General features: G+C 40.4%; 2 protein-coding genes and 1 non-coding gene across 6 annotated transcripts; 2 read left to right on the top strand and 1 right to left on the bottom strand.

The window, feature by feature from the left end:
• Nucleotides 1–324: 324 nt before the first annotated feature.
• LOC131445609 (ETS translocation variant 5-like) lies at nucleotides 325–9,228 on the top strand. 2 transcript variants are annotated; one of them, XM_058616427.1, is made up of 13 exons: nucleotides 325–482; nucleotides 2,860–2,925; nucleotides 3,025–3,109; nucleotides 3,388–3,435; nucleotides 3,575–3,625; nucleotides 4,779–4,887; nucleotides 4,996–5,250; nucleotides 5,382–5,662; nucleotides 5,824–5,886; nucleotides 5,972–6,040; nucleotides 6,298–6,455; nucleotides 6,660–6,761; nucleotides 7,623–9,228. In XM_058616427.1, exons 2-13 carry the CDS (start codon nucleotides 2,878–2,880, stop codon nucleotides 7,854–7,856), a joined length of 1,503 nt encoding a protein of 500 aa, XP_058472410.1. In that variant the 5' UTR covers nucleotides 325–482; nucleotides 2,860–2,877; the 3' UTR covers nucleotides 7,857–9,228. The 2 variants fall into 2 exon arrangements, with proteins under 2 accessions (XP_058472410.1, XP_058472411.1); XM_058616428.1 differs by having other exon boundaries at nucleotides 6,301–6,455.
• A 4-nt stretch (nucleotides 9,229–9,232) lies between these two features.
• On the bottom strand, nucleotides 9,233–18,290 carry LOC131445573 (insulin receptor substrate 2-A-like). 3 transcript variants are annotated; one of them, XM_058616424.1, is made up of 6 exons: nucleotides 18,047–18,290; nucleotides 12,802–13,321; nucleotides 12,346–12,595; nucleotides 11,994–12,243; nucleotides 11,176–11,728; nucleotides 9,233–10,259 (listed from the first exon to the last, which is right to left on the bottom strand). In XM_058616424.1, the coding sequence occupies exons 2-6, from the start codon at nucleotides 13,296–13,298 to the stop codon at nucleotides 9,971–9,973; spliced, it is 1,839 nt and encodes a 612-aa protein (XP_058472407.1). In that variant the 5' UTR covers nucleotides 13,299–13,321; nucleotides 18,047–18,290; the 3' UTR covers nucleotides 9,233–9,970. The 3 variants fall into 3 exon arrangements, with proteins under 3 accessions (XP_058472407.1, XP_058472409.1, XP_058472408.1); XM_058616426.1 differs by lacking the exon at nucleotides 18,047–18,290 and adding an exon at nucleotides 14,390–14,502; XM_058616425.1 differs by lacking the exon at nucleotides 18,047–18,290 and adding an exon at nucleotides 13,989–14,351.
• Nucleotides 18,291–18,414: 124 nt separating this feature from the next.
• On the top strand, nucleotides 18,415–18,496 carry trnas-cga (transfer RNA serine (anticodon CGA)). Its single transcript has one exon. It is a non-coding gene; the product is annotated as a tRNA-Ser (tRNA).
• The last annotated feature ends 54 nt before the right edge of the window (nucleotides 18,497–18,550 follow it).

An 18,550-nucleotide genomic window follows, 5' to 3' on the forward strand; every position in this document is an offset into this window, starting at 1 on the left:
CACTGTAAATTTGTTTTACTACTTAAAATTTATTTAGTGCATTTCTGACTTCTTTTTTGTTACTCCCATTTCCAAATAAAACTTAGTCTTAACTTATTCTGATCTAACCATGCAATAATAGTAATATGTTATGAATTGAAGTTATGACATACTGTGTATTTGTTTATGTGTCTTTTTTCACTTCCTTGTTATTTCATTGAATGGCAGCGCTGGCCCTTTAAGATGAGAGCTCAAAGATGGATCCATGACACGCAGTCATTCATAAAAAACACTGGCAAAGCACGTCAGAGCAGCCTCGACGCCGATTGGCTCTCTCTTTGACTGACTCGCTGCTCCGGCCAATGGGAGACCAGCGCAGGACTTGGCTCAGATTCAGCGACCGCAGCTTTCATTGAGAAAAATCCACCGGAGATGAATTTGGTCGCGGAGCTGCAGGGGATGTAGAGAAGGAAAAATCCCGCACGGCCAAGAAACTTCACACAGTGAGTTTTGCATTATTAATAATGTTATTGTTGTTGTGATTTTTGTCATGTCGGTGCAGTCAGACAGGGACAGGCGCATGTACGCGAGCTTTGTGTGATTTCGTGGTTGCTGTTGTCCACTCGCAGTCAGATATGGGCGAGGAGGCGAACGCCATTTTCTAGAAAAACCAAAGGCGACGTCCCCGCTCGTTTCTCCGCATCTTTGCAGCGGCGACTGATTGTGCGCGTGCGGGCCGTTGCCTTCACGGCCCGTTGGCGCCGCCACTCTTTTCTCCGTGGTCGGTGGAAAACGGGGGTATTTCACAATGGTGAGCCGCTGCCTCCCCCCTCTCTTACCCCTCCTCCTCCTCCTCCTCGGGTCAAGTTTCACTTCATTGAGAAAAACAAGGAGGTCCACCTCCACCACACGAGAGTGCCTCACACCGAGCTCCATTCACAAATCTCTCACGTTGCCTCGCCTTTGTTTACACTGTGACGCGTCGAAAACAGCGCGTGAAATGGTTCAGTTTGGCCAAGTTTGGCCTCTAATTGACCAAACTTCACCACCACCACACACTTTCCAGTTTCCACACAGAAGAAAACTGTCTCAGAAGCAAAGCACTTTCGCCAGAGTACGACGTCTGTGTGTTGTAGACAATCTGTGTCCCTGTAAACATAAATATGGCGTCTATTATTGTTGTTGCTGTTGTATCCATAGTTATTTATATTGCATATTTGGTTGTGTAATACAATTCGGGAATTGCGTGAGCATAATATCTTGTTAGTATATACATGTGTAATAATAGTAATACCGACATTATACAGGTTCTTATTTACATACCCCTTGTTTTTGGTTCCTGCCTGCCTGTGTTCATGGGGGAAACAATTGAAGGTGACAATACTTAAATAATCCCCAGTGGGAAATTAGCAAAGAATAGAAAACACCAGAGACTCATCTAAAACATCAATGCCGCATACTGTTAAGAATGGAAATGAAAATATAAAACAATTAGTTTAAGTTGTATTGTGTGGTAGTTTCCACTTTCAAGCTGCACTGAATTCTGCAGGCATTTCTCGTGCTAAAAACTAAAAAGAGGCTATAGTACAGAGACATTGCTTCTCTTCAGGAAGTTCTCGGGGGCCCTTTCTCAGCCCAGGCCCCCCTCAGCTGTCATGATTGCCTTGCTGAATTCAGCTGGACAGTCTTTTACAAAATCATGTTGAAAAATATCTTTTGTAAATAAATAGACTTTACTTTTCCACACTGGAAAAAAAAACCATGAGAAATAGCCGTTGAGAAGAGGAATGCATTGGCTGATGATAAAACCACAACATTCCTCCACTTAGTGCAAGAAACAACACCAGCCATCAACAGACACTGACTGCAGCTCTTTATTTACATCAGGTTGCACCTTTATTACTATTATTATGATTAATATTATTATTATTATTATTATTATTGTTATTATTCTGTGGTGACCACACCACCTCAGGTGTGGGAATCACAGGGTACCTCACGATACGATACCAATAGTATCACGATAGAACAATTCTGTGATAATCAATATATTTCAAGACAACCATATAGCAATACATCACGAGTGCAGGACTTCTCTATTCACAACACAGAGAACAAAGTGCATAAAGTCTGTGTATTGCACGTGGATGGAGCATCTCTTAACGTAGCTTTCGCCACCATTATCCCGCTGTAAACTCTCTTCTCACCAAATCGATATTTTGACCCACCCATACACCACCTTCAGTATTTTGTCTATTCACTATTCCTGAATGTATTTTTTTCTAATTACCCTTTTTTTTTATATCAGTAAATTTGAAACCAGTATTAATTGAAATTTAGAGATTTGTCAGATTTGTTTGACCTATTTAACTACAATCGTAACAATAGAATACGTGAATGTAAATGTAAATAACATAAATAAACCACATATCTCAAAATAGTGACAAAAAAACCCCACTCTAAATAATAAAACTGATCTGTTTATGTACATTTTTAAACTTGGATTTACTTTCCTGTAAAAATAAATATAAATGCTGGCTTTAAAAATGGTTAAAAGATGTTTTTCCAGACTTTTTCTAGTCAATGTTGTGTTTTTTACTGAGGATGTTTGCTGTGTTGATGATAATGGAGAAAGCTGCCACGTCTGTGGGTCTATTAGCATCTTGGCACGTCATGTTTTGTCTTTATCTTCCCGAAAAACCCCAGTCAGGCGCGAGTTTACGGGAGTTTGCGTAACGCTGTCATTGACAGTGAAGCGTTTACAGCCGCCATAAAGACTGTGGAGAGAAACAACAAACATGGTCGAGGAGGACACGCCCAGAACCAATTCAGTGCTTCAACCAACATGTCCCTAATGTGTCCCCATCCTCTTTATTCCAGAGTGAAGACTCCTGCAACATGGACGGCTTTTATGACCAACAGGTTCCCTTCCTCATCCCAGAGAGTGTGAGTTTTTAAAAACATTGAATTCAATTTAATATTACGTTATATTTATGTTAATAAAGTTTGCTCACTGAGCTGTTTTCTCATCGTATATCTCTCTAGAAAAGTCATGCAGAGGAAGCGGAGACGTGTCTCAGTGCCAGGAAAAGGAAGTTCATGGACACAGAGTTAGCTCAGGACACAGAAGGTAGGACATGGACCTTTACTTGAGTCTTTTTGGCTTTAGAGGAAACCTGGGAGGACTACATCAGTTGTTTTATGGCCCCTGTCTATAAATTGGATATTTAAATTTCACATAAATGCTTGAGTAAGCACAGGCAGCAAATATCTTCTTAATAGAAGCAGATTGTTTGTTTTACAATTGTTACATTATGTTTTTGTGTTTCGTTAACAGCTTGGTACTTTTAAAATATTGGTATCAGACCATCTCTAGAAAGTAATACCTATGTCATAATTGCTTTACAGAGCTTTTTCAGGATCTGAGCCAGCTCCAAGAAATCTGGATTGCAGAGGGTGAGACCATAAAACAGACACGTCATCTATTTTGTCTTTGATTGACAACCATGTACTTGCTCTGTCCTTAATAATATAAGCCTGCAGGAAAGTTGTGAGAAGATTCACTTAAATTTCCTGTTGTTTTCCCCCCCAACAGCTCAGGTTCCCGACGATGAGCAGTTTGTCCCCGATTTCCAGTCCAGTAACCGTGAGTAGCTGCTTCTCCTTAAATATATATATTTATAACAACGCGCATGCTTTCATTATGCTGCTTGTGTATATTAATGATGCTATGCAGTGTCTCAGATTTTTTCCAAACTTTTTATTCAAGATGTATGTGTAGATGTTTTAAATAACATTTAAAATTCAGTTTTGATTAATTTAACAAACATTCTTGTTCTTGTTAATACATTAGCTTTTTTCCCTGTAAATTTGTTGCTACGCTATGCACAAATTTGCTTCTGTCACAATTGATATTGTGATTTCATCTTTAAAAATTAAGTTTAAGGAAACACTGCCACTGACAATAACCTGCTGCTGTACATAAGCACTTTAGGAAAATAAGCGTTATTGTGCAGCCAAAATAGTCACCCCGCAAATCTCCTGTTTGCTGTTTTTGAGAATTATTTAAAAATATAAAGGTTTGCATATTTTTAATGTTGAATTACATTTATTGGGTGGAAGTGCAAACTCAATGCTAAACCACATACGATTGTCATCTGACTTCAACTTCTACCAACGTCATTTTCTGGTAAGATACTTAAAGTATCAGTCAAGTATCCCTTGTAGCTTCTTTATACAAGACTGTATAAATTATATACAAATACAGACTATATATAACTGCCCAAAAGTTCAAATTTGGCAGGTTAAAAACAGGCTCATATTGAACAGGTACTGCACTTGTCAATTTACTAGTAACTGTTAACTAGTAAGCATGAATTTGTCCAATGCAGAACATGCAGTCAGTGTGAATAAGTTCATAAGACACAGTCGTGTCAACAGCGTTCATGTAGATCTGTGCCAGTGAAATGACAGTTACTGTATGTGTGGCACAGGAAACGGTGAAGGCAGTAAAACCGCTGTGCCTTTTTTTAAAAGGCATGATGTCACTGATAGATAAGGCAGATGCTGCCCAACACGTACGACGCGTATTAATTATTGTTTAAACAGCAGAGGTGCGGAGCTAGTGAGCGAGTTGTTTGTGTGGACACGTCAGTGGCGTGGTGTCGTCGTCTCTGCAGATGATCTGCACGCACTGGAAATCAGTTTTGCTGAAAATATTTGTACTCTCATAAGACAGTTGTTTTCTATTGTGTCAGGTAACTCAGCTTGCCTCTAATTGTGTGTGTGTATAATTGCAGTGATGTTTCATGGGCCGCCTGTGGGCAAAGTGAAACAAGAGCCCAGTCCGTCCAAAGACCTGTCCCCCTGCAGGAAGCCTTCAGCTGTAATGTGCCTTTATAATTACAGGTACATGAATGTCACACACCCATCTGCATGATACAGTACAAACACAAATATCATGTCACGCCAACTAACGCCACACTCTCCTCTCCTTCCTGTCGCCTCCCTCTTCAGTGCCTGTGACAACAAACCAGCTGTGACTCCGGCCTCCACACCTGCACTCCAGCGTGGCCCCACACATCTGCAGCCGTCAGCGCCGCAGCTCGCCACAAGCTGCCTCCCAAGCCACGTTCCTGTCATGAGCCCCTCACACCACCACCACCACCAACAACAACAACAACACCACCACCACCACAGCCTCCCACCCGCAATCCAAAATCAACACTTTGCTCTGCCGGGTCCCCCGATCAGCTTCAGCAGGGAACAGAGGTGAGTGATCCACGCACGGTCCTGGTCAGTGATTGCAGATTTGATTCCTTTTTATTATATATTATCAGAAACCTAACCAGGGACAAGAAGAAAGATTCACAGTCTGCTGCTGCTGTTGTTCAACGTCTCAGGTTCCAGCGGCAGCTGTCGGAGCCCTGCTTGCCCTTCCTGCCTCCAGAGAAGAAAACAAACGCACTGTACCCCGGCACGAGCCAGGATGGGCGCCCACTGTACCAGCGCCACCTCTCGGAGCCCCTGGTTCCCCACGGCCCCCCGCAAGTTTTCAAACAGGAGCTGGTGGACCCGCGATACGCAGAGCAGGAGCCACCTGGTCCGGGTCTGACCCAGAACCAAACCACGTTCAACCACGTCACCATCAAACAGGAGCCCAGAGACTTCACCTTCGACTCAGGTCTACATTTTCATCTTGATAAGATATCTAACATCTAAACAACAACAACAACAACAAGAAAAAGCATTCTGTTAAAATGTTCTACATTTGCAGCTTGATTCACAAACATGGATCAAGGACATGCTGCTAGACAACTGATGTTGTTGACTTGTGTCTTCCAGAGGTTCAAACCTGTCAGTCGTCATCGTTTCGGAAGTCTCCCGTCTCTTACCAAAACAATATTGGTGAGTTGTTGTTAACTTTGATGCCAACCGTTTTTCTTTTATTACGTTTGTACTCTGTCATTTTTACATTTCACTGCCCCCACAGGATTTGGCCAAGACAGAGAGCCACATCTGTACTACGACGACACGTGTGTTGTGCCGGAAAGACTAGAAGGTGAAGAGATTTAAAGATCAAGTGTGTGACGTTTAGGATGAATTATTGGTTGAAATTGAATATTGATGACTACTCAAAGCTGCTTTAAAGTTACTTTACAAGGTCCAAATTTCCCCTTAGCGACAGCTGACCAGAAGTTAATGAGCTGAACTAAGAGTGGCTTCATGCATATCATCAATTCAACACACTGGACCTTTTAAAAGGATGTATTAGTGTTCACTGCTAATAAGTCATTTCATCTCTGTGTCCAACTGTAGTAGCAGCTAAAGTGAAGCAGGAGTGTTTGCCATACCAGCGCCGTGGATCCCTGCAGCTCTGGCAGTTTCTGCTAACACTGCTCGACAACCCAGCTAACAGTCACCTGATCGTGTGGACGGGACGCAACATGGAATTCAAACTGATCGACCCCGAAGAGGTCAGTCACCGACCCGAGAGCTGGATGTGGGACTTTGGCTGATGTCATTCAGGGGGAACTTTAAAAAAGAATAACAATAACAATATTTAGCGAAAGTTTGAATACAGAGTCCTATGTGAATTTCTATGGGTGTGGTTATATTATGGACCATCTAGTTTTACGCATCTGAATATTTAATAAAGGTTTTGCTCCCACATGTTGCAGGTGGCTCGGCTCTGGGGGCTGCAGAAGAACCGACCTGCCATGAACTACGACAAGCTGAGCCGCTCACTGAGATATTACTACGAGAAGGGAATCATGCAGAAGGTAAAGGCAACATTCACACATTCCTCCTCCATCACACCAACACGTGTATTTATTTAGTTTTTTCTATTCTTTTTATACCTAGGCCAATAATCTGCCATATATCTGTTTTTCCTCACGTCCAACTGCATTTCCTTCTGTTGTGAAATTAAAAATGTATTGTACAAAATAAATACACATTAAAAATAATAGTCATACAGGAAGCAAGGAGGATCCTACTGTTTTAGTCGTTAGTCACATCTGATAATACATTTTAAACAAATATCGTTCATCCCTAATTCATAACGTAATAAACATTTAATTACTATACAAGTTTTGTCAAATTTTAAATAGCGAGTCGACATTCTTCTCTCAACGTTATTCTCAAAATTTAATTTAAGTCTGATTGATTGATTGATAATATATACAGTATCTCTTTCGATTGGTTCCTTCCTGTAGGAATCATTTACTTCCTGGTAACATTCAAAATGTATTAATTGACAGGAGAGAATTTGAAGAGCATGTGTATTTAATTTTGTGAATCAAAGGAAGCAGAACGATCACACAGTTTAAGGAAATGCTTAAGAATACTATATTTTTAAGATGGAGAAGAGGAAAGGGGAGGTGTTGAGTGTATATGGTAATGTGGCACAGTATGGTCCTGTCTCCTTTTGTTTTGTAAGAAATTGCAATTTAAATTGAATTTACAGTGAAAAAAAGAGAATAGGGGTAGGACTGGATAAGCATGTGCTTCATCCTACTTCTTTTTGAACAATATTTTTGTTTGTTGCATTGCTATTTTATGTGTTTTTGTTATGATGTTCAAAATAAACATTCATTCATTCATTCATTCATTCATTCATTCATTCATTCATTCATTCATAGGTGGCAGGGGAAAGGTACGTCTACAAGTTTGTATGCAACTCCGAGGCTCTTTTCTCCATGGCGTTCCCAGACAACCAGAGGCCGAGGCTGAAGGCCGACCCGGACTCCGTCCCGCTTCCCAGCGAGGAGGACGGTCTCCCCCTGCCCAGCTTTGATGAGGAAGGTCCGTACCTTCCGGACGCAGGCGAGCAGGGCAAACAGGGACTGACTTTCCCTGACGGCTACATGTACTAGACTCAGCTGGAATTTTTCGAAAATTTAAAGTTAAATGTCTCTTACGGCATACACTTAATTTGCTCAATAAGACATCGGATAATCTGAGACTGCTCATTTTAATTTGAACCCATTTCAAAAAAGGAAACTCTGTATGTACGTCTATTTTTGTCCTGATTTGGTCCCATTTGTTATCACAACTTCAGGGCCACTGTTCAACTATAAAGTTGTAAAATTTGTACAATTTGAGAGAAAATTATATTTCAAGATGGAGTCATAATTTTCAAACAAAACATTATTATTATACTATTATTTTTCTTGTAATTCTAATGGCAAAACCGTTGCCTGTCTATAACGGGAGACAAAAAATCACAATATATCATTCCAGCAGCATAGATATGTAAAATTTTACTTAAAAAGCTCATAATATGGAATAAATTAATATTTTGAAAAAGCATAATATGGCTACAAGTCAATATTACGTAGTTTTTCCACAAAAAAAAGTCGTATATTGTCACAACTATACAAATAATAAATAATAATAAATTTACTATGATTAATAGTAAATATAATATTGATTGGTTTCTGAGGGAAGAAAATGGCACATGCTACATTTTGCTTTAAAATGATGCACAATGTGTTAAGTAACCACAATACAATGACTTTAATCTTAAAATAATACAGGTTTTATTCACTTTACCTTTTAATATCATGAATTCTGTGAAAATACTAGTTTTATTTTCAATATCTACATTTTTTTGTGGTTAAAGCTGGAGGCAATTTCGTCGCATGGCCGTTGCTATAGTCCTCGCATATGTCGTGAACTCTGGGATCTGGTTTTTGAACCAAATAAATATATATATGTAAAAAATATATATATATATATATATATATATATATATATCTGGAAGCCATGGCATTCATCTCCTGACGAACCTATCATTGTTTTTGTTTTTTTTGAGACCTCCTATAAATAACGTGTACTGAATTGTCTCTCGTGTACGTTTTCCTGTTTTTAAAAGCTAATATTTTTGGCGTTATATGGACATTTTAACGTACGTTTTCCTATAACTGTTTTATGACAAAGGTACAGCTTCTATTTTTGATTCCGTAGCACTCTGATGCCAACGTACAGCATGTACTTTCTTACGGCTAACAGTCATTGTAACGAGATAGTTTTCTGCCTTTTGTATATTTGATTTGCTTCTCTGTGTAGAAAAGGTGTATAATTATTATATATGAATATATTTTTGCTCAAGGCTCCGTGTTCTTCTCGCTGAGTTATGAGCTGCAGAGTTCTGTCTGCTAGTACGTTGCAGTAACTTCAGCTTCTTCAAGCTGTGTGCCTTTTGTTATGATCTTTACTGACACAATAAACTATTTTACTATTTTTTTCCCTTTGCCTCATTAAAGATCATTTTTACACCCTCACAGACTTTGCCATGCATTAAAGGGTCAGTCAGTAACCACTCAGAATTTAAAGAATGCCCTGGAGCAACCACACATAGGTACTGCATACAGGTCTTTACCAACAAGGTTTGCCAACAAAGGCTAGCCCACAGCATCCATGTTTTTTAATGTCCAACATTTAGCATGGAAATGTCTAAAATCTTAATATTTAACAAAGAAGTCTGTATTTAGTGATAGCACTGCTGAAAGCCAGTATTAGAGGAGTATTGTTTGTTTAAATTGACACTGTGGCCATTTTAGCTGGTCCTTATTGAGACCTTATAAGCATGTGTCAGTAAAGACTTAAGACAATGTGCATTCATTTGACTTTATTTTTTTCTTTTAATAACATTATATTTTAAGTGTTGTGAATTCACAGATTCTTCGAAAAACAAACATATCAAACACATACTAAATAAATTCTCAAATAATGGACTTAAATTGTCATCAATAAACATATTATTTTTCTAAACCTCATAGGTCCATGATCCGAGGCGTAGACATATCACAAAATACTTTTAGCACCAGAGAAAACATATGCAGAGTGCAGAGTGCAGATGCAGATGCAGAAGATCACATGATTCACAAGCTGATTTAGTGAACCATGACACCCAGAAACATCGTTGTCACCTGCTACTGCACAGGAATAAGTAAATAAAGTCACTCATCTTTGAGGTCATAGACACTCAGGATCTTTCCTCAGCTTGTAAACAAGAAAGCAGACAGGAGGACAGGCGGGATCTTCTAACAGCAGGTTGGTCTGGGACAGTTTCACTTGACACTTGCCGTGTATCAGATTTTGGACCAGTTTGCACTGGCCTGGTACAACCTGGTCGACTTGTGACAATACTGTGCGCAGGAGAGGGAGGAGAGGCCGTGGTCAGTGCCGGGTTGATGGTCATCTCTGGCTGTTGGACTGAGGTCAGCAGCCACAGAGGCTGATGTGATGTCTGCACAGGAGAGTCAGAGGCGGAGCTAAACAAGAAAAGGAACAGTTCAATTTTAGTCCTGCACTACTTCAGAGATTTAAAAGTTCAAAAGTCAAAGTGGGTTGAAAATAGATCAAAATAGACATAATTATTGTCAAAACTACCAACATAATTGGACGTAATAAAATCTTCAGCTTCAATCAATATCTATTTGCTTTCATATTCACAACACACAACATTTTTGAATACTATGACAAATAACTATAACTGAAAGTTACCTTAATATTCCGGGAGTTTAAGCACTGGGCTTTATTGGAAATCTCCTCTTCTGCCAACTGTGAGAAATGTCAACACTGGACCATAAATCTGTTGTGAGTGAGAAGAACTCCGCTGTCCTCTCTTACTTTATTGAACATGTTGGACAAAATATCTTATTTAGATACTTTGCCTCTCCAGTTTTAAAGCCAAAATACTGCCAATTGGCCATCATCCTTCTCAAAAACCAAGTCTGTAATGTCTCTGCGTGATGCATGAAGCGCTACAGTTCCACATGGAATTTCTTTCAAAATAAAAGTCTGAACATGCGTAGCAGCGATTCGATATTGTAAAAAATATTGCAAATATCACGATATACGGTATCCAACATAAACCGATACTGATAACGATATACAGTATTTAGGTTTTTCCCTGCGCCCAACTGTAAGGGATATTTAGTCTCTTCTGTGGTGAAATTAACATATGTTTTCATACTCATGTCACAGGTGATCTACATATACATTTTCTTTATTGGGCAAAATAAACAAACTATAGAGGGCTCTAGCATAGATGTTAAGGAGGTAGCAACTTATTAAGCCAACTGTTTTAGTTATTTGTCATACCGGAGGATGTTTGCCGAAATCCGATAATATAAGGTAATTATCAGCCGATGCTGATTTTGTGCATCCCGACAATTCGCAACTCACCTGTTGAATGACTTGGAAAGGAGAGATGACGTTGAAGAGGACGGAGGCCAGTGGCATTTCGGTGGACTCGCCATGGTCATGTAATCATCCTGAAGCGACAGAGACGAGCTGTGGCTGCCCTGCGGGGACATCATCATGTAGCCTCGGCCTCCCTGCTGCTCCTCTCCCTGCTCACAGGTCTCCACCCCGCATTGTTCTGTCGTCTTTTCCTTGTAGCTGCACGTAGACTCAGAGGAGCTGGACTCCCTCTGGGCTCTAAGAGGGCTGACAGTGGAGTCAGACAGGGTTCTGTCCGGTTTGCAAGGGTTTTCGTAAGCCGGTGCGGGACTCGTCTGGATGTCAGAGTTCCTGGGCGGCTGGACCAGGAGAGAACTTGGCGGCCTTGCAGTAAGCGGCTTGTCTCTGTATTTGGGTCTGCTGCGTTTGGAGAACACAACTGCTTGAGGCTGACTGGGGTTGGAAGTTGGTGACCGGCTGAAGTCAGGAAGAGCTCGCAGGGCCCGCACCGCCTCCCGCACTGCCTCGTGGATTTGCTGGGCAATCGCTGTGTTACCTGGACAGAGCAAGACATTAAGAGTATCAGCCTTAAGGCCCATTCAGACTTTTCACCGTTGTTGCTTTTCATTAGTAGTACTTTCCATTTTATTTTCATTAATTTATTTATTTAACCTTTATTTATCAAACATATACATGCATTAATTTTTCATCATCAATTTAAGAAAATTAGGTTTGTTAGCAGATTAGTGCTGATGCAGCTGAAAAACTTAATAAAACATTAGTATGGATCTGGATTTATGGTAGCATTTCTTCTTTATAACCTTGGTCTCTCGCTTCCATCCAGATCTCCCCTGGACCATCGGGCGCCGACCTGCCAAGCTCCACAAAGAACGAGCCGTCCAAGTGTCCGAAGCGTCGCACGCTCAGCAGAGGTATGGGAACTGACGGCAAATCGCTGCAGGTGGTCACTCTGACCAGGATGAGCGACGTAGCTGTGAGGCAAAGCCGAGTCTCTCCGGTCAGGGACTTTGAGCGACCCAGACCTCTGGCTTTCACGGAGACGGGCCAGACCTTCAGACAAGGGTGAAGAGAGCAGCTGTATTTAGAGCTGGTACTTAAAATGTGTGTGGTTTTATGTATTTTCTTCACAAAAACACTGAAGTGTATTCTCACCTCTTTGAAGAAAGCAGCAGGGGGTAGAGTACAATAACCATCATCATCTTCATCACACCCTTCTCCGTGCTCGTCATCCTTTCGCTCCTCCTCCATTAGTGTCTTAATGGCAAAGTACCACGCTTCTTGTTCCTGCTGGTCCCCCACCACCAGCACCATGGTCTGATCCCTGGCATACAACGCCACCGTGTGGCCATTCCTGGAACTGCCAGTCCGACTCACACCGAGACAGCATCGCAGGTAAATCACCCTGTGAAGCAGGTCAAGATACAGTTCAACATTCATTGTAATGTAGATAAAAAGTAATGGAATATTTATAGAACACAGAACATTAAAATAATAGAACAATTCAATTGCAGCCCTACTCAGTTGATCAACTAAACACGTCTAGGATTCCTAATTATTGAGTTGTATGAAATAATCGTGTGCGAAATGAGATCATGTACCGATACCAACCCTTGCTTGCTCGACCCGAATAGCGCAGCTTTGCTAGCAGACTTCTGCATCGCTGTGAACTTCTCCTGGCTCTTGTACCACTCCAGTCGACTCGGCCCAATGTGACTTCCTTCTCTCAGGACAAAATATCGCCTGTGGCTGCGCTCCATCTTCCCCAGGTAGCCTTGTTTCACTGCATCACTCTGTGGCCGAGAGGAGGCCAGGAGGGCCCCGGCCAGGGGAACCAGGGGAACCGGAGGAACCAAGGACCCGCAAGACTGGCTGCTACAAAAGAGCTCCTCATAGAACCGAGATGAACTCCTCTGCACGGCAACGTGATCTTCCTCCAAGTCTTCGTCTTGCCCCATTTGAAGACCATTCATCCAGCGAGGCTGCGGGGGAGAGCTGGCTGGCGGCCATGTTTGGGTGGAACTGTGGCAAGGAGATGACAGAGGGGAGGAGGAGGAGGCAGGTGTGGATCTCCTGTGGTTGTCACACCTGGCGTGGCCTTCAGCCATCTCATTCACTCCAAGCTGAATACCTGCACATGTACACAGATAGAAGCAGAAGTTAAATGAAAAGGGGACACACACTACAAGATTTTTTTGTCCAATTTTAACCCACAATTCACATTTGGGCAGAGTCAGCTCCAGTCAACACTAGTTGGGGACACTGGGCATTAGCTAGTTGGCACAGAAATGTGTTGGTGTGTGTGCTCCAAGTGTTTTGCAATCGGTAATGACTGTAGGTTGTGTAGTGTCTCCCCAGCTGTAGTGTGAGGATCTTTCAAAATAAAATACTTTTGGGTTCTCATTCAGTTCCTTATTAGCAAGTCCTGCTCCAATAACCCACAATGGATTAACAATATTAATACAAGCAGTCGTTATATGTTGTTATACGGTTTCATAAATATCATGGACAAGTAATTTAAATACTTGACAGAATGGGGAAGTTATATTAACTGGATTGAAAAACAAGTATTTTTGAACAATTTTAAAATAACAGAAAACACCCAGTTACAAATTTGAAGCTGAAAATCTGTTGGTTTTGTGCTGGTTATACAACACAAGAGACTTTCGTGACGTTTTAATCTGTAAAACAAGTTCTCCACAGCAGTGAAGCTACATCTAGCTAACAGCTAACATATGCAGCTAACGTTAGCGTCCACTTTTCCCCAAAACGCTTGAACAAATACGTTTAAAACGTACCTGGAACTGTCGGCCAGTACTAACATCACACCTGGAAACAAGTGCAACGTTCAATTTCCGCGACACGCAGCACACCGACTGAAAGGCTGTGACGTAGCAAACACTCCACTGTCTGCAATTAACACTAAATGCAGCTGTTAAGGTTTAAATCTGAAGAATACAAATTCTCATTCAAGTGCAAGCAGAAGAAAACTTCTGCGGCAAGTGGGGATCGAACTCGCGACCTTCAGATAGCTAGCTAGGCCACGTGACCACCTAACCCACGTGTACGTTTTGTCGACTTTTTAAAACTTCCAAGGCACATAGCACATTTGTCAGCAAACTCAAACAGCCATTTGAGTTCTGTTAAGTCATAAAAAAAAAAACATTCAAAAGCAAAATTAGAATAAAGAGTTACACACATGCAGTGGTTATTGGCCAGTAGGGTGCACTGTTGCCTCACAGCAGGAAACGTCGCTGGTTCGCGTCCTGGTCATGTCGTTTGTTTGGAGTTTGCATTTTCGACGTGTGTGTGTAAGCCCCTCTGGTTAGGAACGCTCTTTTCTGTGTTCGGAGGAGGTGTTAGGACTTTGCTAGGACTTTGTTAGGAGCTGTTAGGATTGTGTTAGGACCTGTGTGCGTGAGTTTTCTCCGGTTTCCTCCCGAATGTCAAAGAAATACATCTATGCAGCTACTATGAATAATTATGTGGATTTGACAGCAAAATCACATTTTATAGTTTTTCTTATTTTTCTCCACATAATTTTATTATTCTGCTATTTTTATTGTCATAGCACACTCTTTTTTTGTCATAGCAAAAGATATATCTCCGACTAAGCACATATTTATTGTCATTTATATATTTCGTGCTAATATATTCTATATGGCTTTTTTATGATTTATCCATCGGTAATTTATTACTATATTTTTAATGTTAGAAGTGTAGAAGGTTTCATTGCTCCTCGAATATCTGTATTTGTGGACCTCATTTTGAAAATCCATACTTTGATTGTGTATGTTTAAACGTATGTTAAAGTGTAAGGTATGTTAAAAATTCTGCAAACTTTGAAGGAATTTGGAAAAATTGCAAGTTGCATTGACCAGGAATCGAATCAATGCCGCCTCGGGACAGCGCTGTAGAGGATTTTTGCATTATTTGGACCTGCTCCAACATCGCTAGTTCCAATCCTGTAAGATGTGTAAGTGTACATACACTACACGGTAATGTTGGCAAGATACTTTATTTGAAAACAAAACTGAATTATAAATATAAAAACAGATAACATGTCAAAAAAGCTAAAGTAGAAATATACAGTAAATACAATATACCATTACTGATTGCATAAATACAGTATATAGGAAATACTACTACAAACCTAAAGCTTATTATTTGAACTAGTGTACAGTGTGAAAGGAAATTTCAACCTGTTCCCTTAAACGCACCTGAACACACCAAAAGACCAAAAGACACCTTTTGGTGTTTTTGACTTTTACTTAGGATATGTGTTTAATTTTTTCATGCATATTGTTAAACATTTGCCAGATTGTTCTCAATTTGTATTTTTTTTTATTTTAGTCCATTGTAAACAACGTTAACTAAAATACTCACACTAACACACCTATGCACCAAAGTGTGCTCATTGAAACCCATTCAAATCACTATTTTTGATCCTGCTCAAATATAGTATAAAACATGAGTCTCTTCATTCTTCCACATCATGTGAAGCATGAGGTTTTAAATGTGTGCTCTGAAGGACTTCCGTCCGAATTACCTCATTTTTGACATATATGGCAAATATGGCACCCCCACAAAGCCCCGCCCCCCTTTCTCCACACAAGCTTTGGGGAGGTAATTTTGCGTGGGTGTGTGAGTATGTGTGTGCATTTAACGTGCACATTGCATTTACCAAAGCAGGTCACTTTCAAGTGGCACTTTTTCCCTTAACTCTTTCATGTGAATTTCTTTTTTTTCTTCTCCAAAGCACCCCGACCTCTAAATTGTGGGTTCCCCACAGCTTTGAAATATCAAAAACATCAGGGATTTTCCCAGCACATCAAATGTACGGCTTAGTTTGGACTCCTTCTCTTGGCTTCTATCGGTCAGCTGGTGTGCTGCCAGACCCCACCCACCCGGGCAACGCTCTTTTTGCACCACTTCCATCAGGAAAACGGTACAGGATCATCAGATCCTCCATGAAAAGAATCAGTGACAGCTTCTTCCCCAGAGCTGTGAAATCAATAACCCCCTCCCCCCTCTGTAGTGGATGACACAGGTCTTGCACTAAGCTGCACTTTATGCACTTTATATTTATATTTATCATACCACCGCCCCTTTTTCCACCTGTACATACATTCCCTGCACTGTTCACTTGCAATTTGCACACTTCACCTGCAATACTTTATCTTGTTTTCTGTTTTGTTCATTTCTATTTTTCTATTTGTTATTTTCTAAGTGCTTTTATTGGACATTTCAATGTGTGCTGAGAGTCTCGGGAGGAAATTTTGTTATGCTTGTATAATAACAATAAAGAATCTTGAATCTTGAATCTTGATTATGAAAATAATTGTTAGTTGCAGCTTTAGTCCAAAGGCGTTTTGATTCTTGTTAGTAGATGTTTACAAATACATCTAGAAGATAATGGTGGTAGATTTGTTTTGGTGGCTGGCACTTTTAATAACACTCAGCTACTTCTATTTTCTATCTATGCACCTTTGATGACTTTGATCGAATGTTTGTGCCATCAGTTCAAAACAGTCTGCTACAATTACCAGATACTCAACTTATACTGGGTGGTGATTTTAACGCTGTCATAAACCCTGTATTAGATCGTTCATCTGGGAACACCAAGGTCTATATTCTTCAAATGCATTGAATGCTTTCATTAAAGACTTACATTTAGTAAACGTGGCAAATTGGTAATAATTTGGCCAAAAATTCTCATTGTACTCAGCACGTTACCAGACATACTCCAGGATTGATTACATCGTTGCTTCCTACATGGAAAAATGCTGCTCTTACCCTATTAACTCATTTGGATTTTTTGGGAAAACTGAAACATCATCTTGGTGATTTTCTGGAGCATAATAGAGCCTTCAATAACTACTATGGGAAACATGTAAATGTGCTATAACTTATAACACATTTACATGTTTCCCATATATAGCCTATAGCCTATAAGCGGGTTTTGTCTATCTTTTTCATCCTCTCAGAAGAAAATGAGAAATAAAAGGTTTTCTGAGTTTGAACATGAGGTAGAAACTTTGGAGAGATGGCAGAGAAAAGATCCACTTCATTGTCCATTATCCAAACCTTGTCACCAGTGTAGATTGTGTGGTGGTACGTCACTTAAATGAGCCCGGTTTACAGCGAGACCAAAAGTTCCACCTGCTAAACTTTAGTTAGGACTTTAAAAAAAACAGAACTCGTGCCCCCCCTGGAAAGTCTCCACGCCCCCCCACAGTTTGAAAAAGGCTGCCCTAGAAGACAACATGTAATGCTGTGCAGTGAGGCCCACAATCACGCGAGATCTACCAACACCTGCTAGCTGACAACTTCAGGCTGAACGCAAGCTTCAATGCATGGCAAGGGGTGTCTTTCCTACTGGTTGACAGTCAATGTTAAAGAAGCAACAGGACAACTACAAAGAACACGTGAGTCAAACAATGTTTATCTACAGTTCCCTCGTTTATTTTATTTATTTATTTATTCCAAACGTCACTAACATTAAAACGTCTACGTCTCGGGGGAAAATCAAGGGGTTCGTTCGTTTGGTCCTCAACACTGGTGCTAAAATGTCAGAGAAGCCAAACAGCTCCCAAAACGACGAGTGGCGAAAGGTATATTACAGCCGTTAATCAATTATTAAATCGAATTAAGCCTTTTGGAGGGCTAGTGTGTAGCCAAACTTAATGTTACCTCATATATGAGACATGTTTTATCGGAGAAAGTGACAATTTTTATACTAAAACAATAATGAAAAACATTTTAGATTTTGCACCATACCTACACGACATTGCACGGTTGTGTTACGTAACGTGCAATATATTAAGTTAAATAAATAAATTACGTTAATACATACCGTTTCTCCAGATAGGAAGAACTAGGAAGAATGGAGGGTCAAAGTAGTTTTACTTTAAATAACTGTTGGTTGTACGAACATAATTTTCTTTACACTGTGTTTTACAGTTTCTGGACATAGATATGTTGATGCAATATGCACCCTCTGACGTTCCAAATAATTTCTGACAGCGATTTCAGAAATTCCTAGTTATAGTCACGTGACGTGTGAGTGACGTCACGTGACTATAACCAGGATGTAGTGCTCACGGTCAAGTTAATTCAGTGCTGTACGTCAAAACAATCCATTGCTCGAAGACGTTTGGACATGTATATGATGTCTTTTTAAATTTCACTTATAAAACCGTCTATTATAATAATGTTGTAGCAGTCACGGTGGCCGAGAGGTTAAGGCGTTGGACTCGAAATCCAATGGGGTTTCCCCGCACAGGTTCGAATCCTGTTCGTGACGTTTTTGTCTTGATTTTTAGAATATTGATTATCATCTGACATTGCAATACCACCT

The sequence above is a fragment of the Solea solea genome, chromosome 2 (genome assembly GCF_958295425.1).
Source record: "Solea solea chromosome 2, fSolSol10.1, whole genome shotgun sequence".
In the NCBI taxonomy this organism is placed as follows: Eukaryota; Metazoa; Chordata; class Actinopteri; order Pleuronectiformes; family Soleidae; genus Solea; species Solea solea.

Coding starts and splice junctions, on each gene's coding strand:
- LOC131445573 (XM_058616424.1), bottom strand. CDS start 13,298: ATGGCTGAAGGCCACGCCAGGTGTGACAACCACAGGAGATCCACACCT. Junction 12,596..12,801: donor TTCGGGTCGAGCAAGCAAGG/GTTGGTATCGGT, acceptor CCTGCTTCACAG/GGTGATTTACCTGCGATGCT. Junction 12,244..12,345: donor CTGCTGCTTTCTTCAAAGAG/GTGAGAATACAC, acceptor CCTTGTCTGAAG/GTCTGGCCCGTCTCCGTGAA.
- LOC131445609 (XM_058616427.1), top strand. CDS start 2,878: ATGGACGGCTTTTATGACCAACAGGTTCCCTTCCTCATCCCAGAGAGT. Junction 5,251..5,381: donor AGCTTCAGCAGGGAACAGAG/GTGAGTGATCCA, acceptor TCAACGTCTCAG/GTTCCAGCGGCAGCTGTCGG. Junction 5,887..5,971: donor CTCTTACCAAAACAATATTG/GTGAGTTGTTGT, acceptor CTGCCCCCACAG/GATTTGGCCAAGACAGAGAG.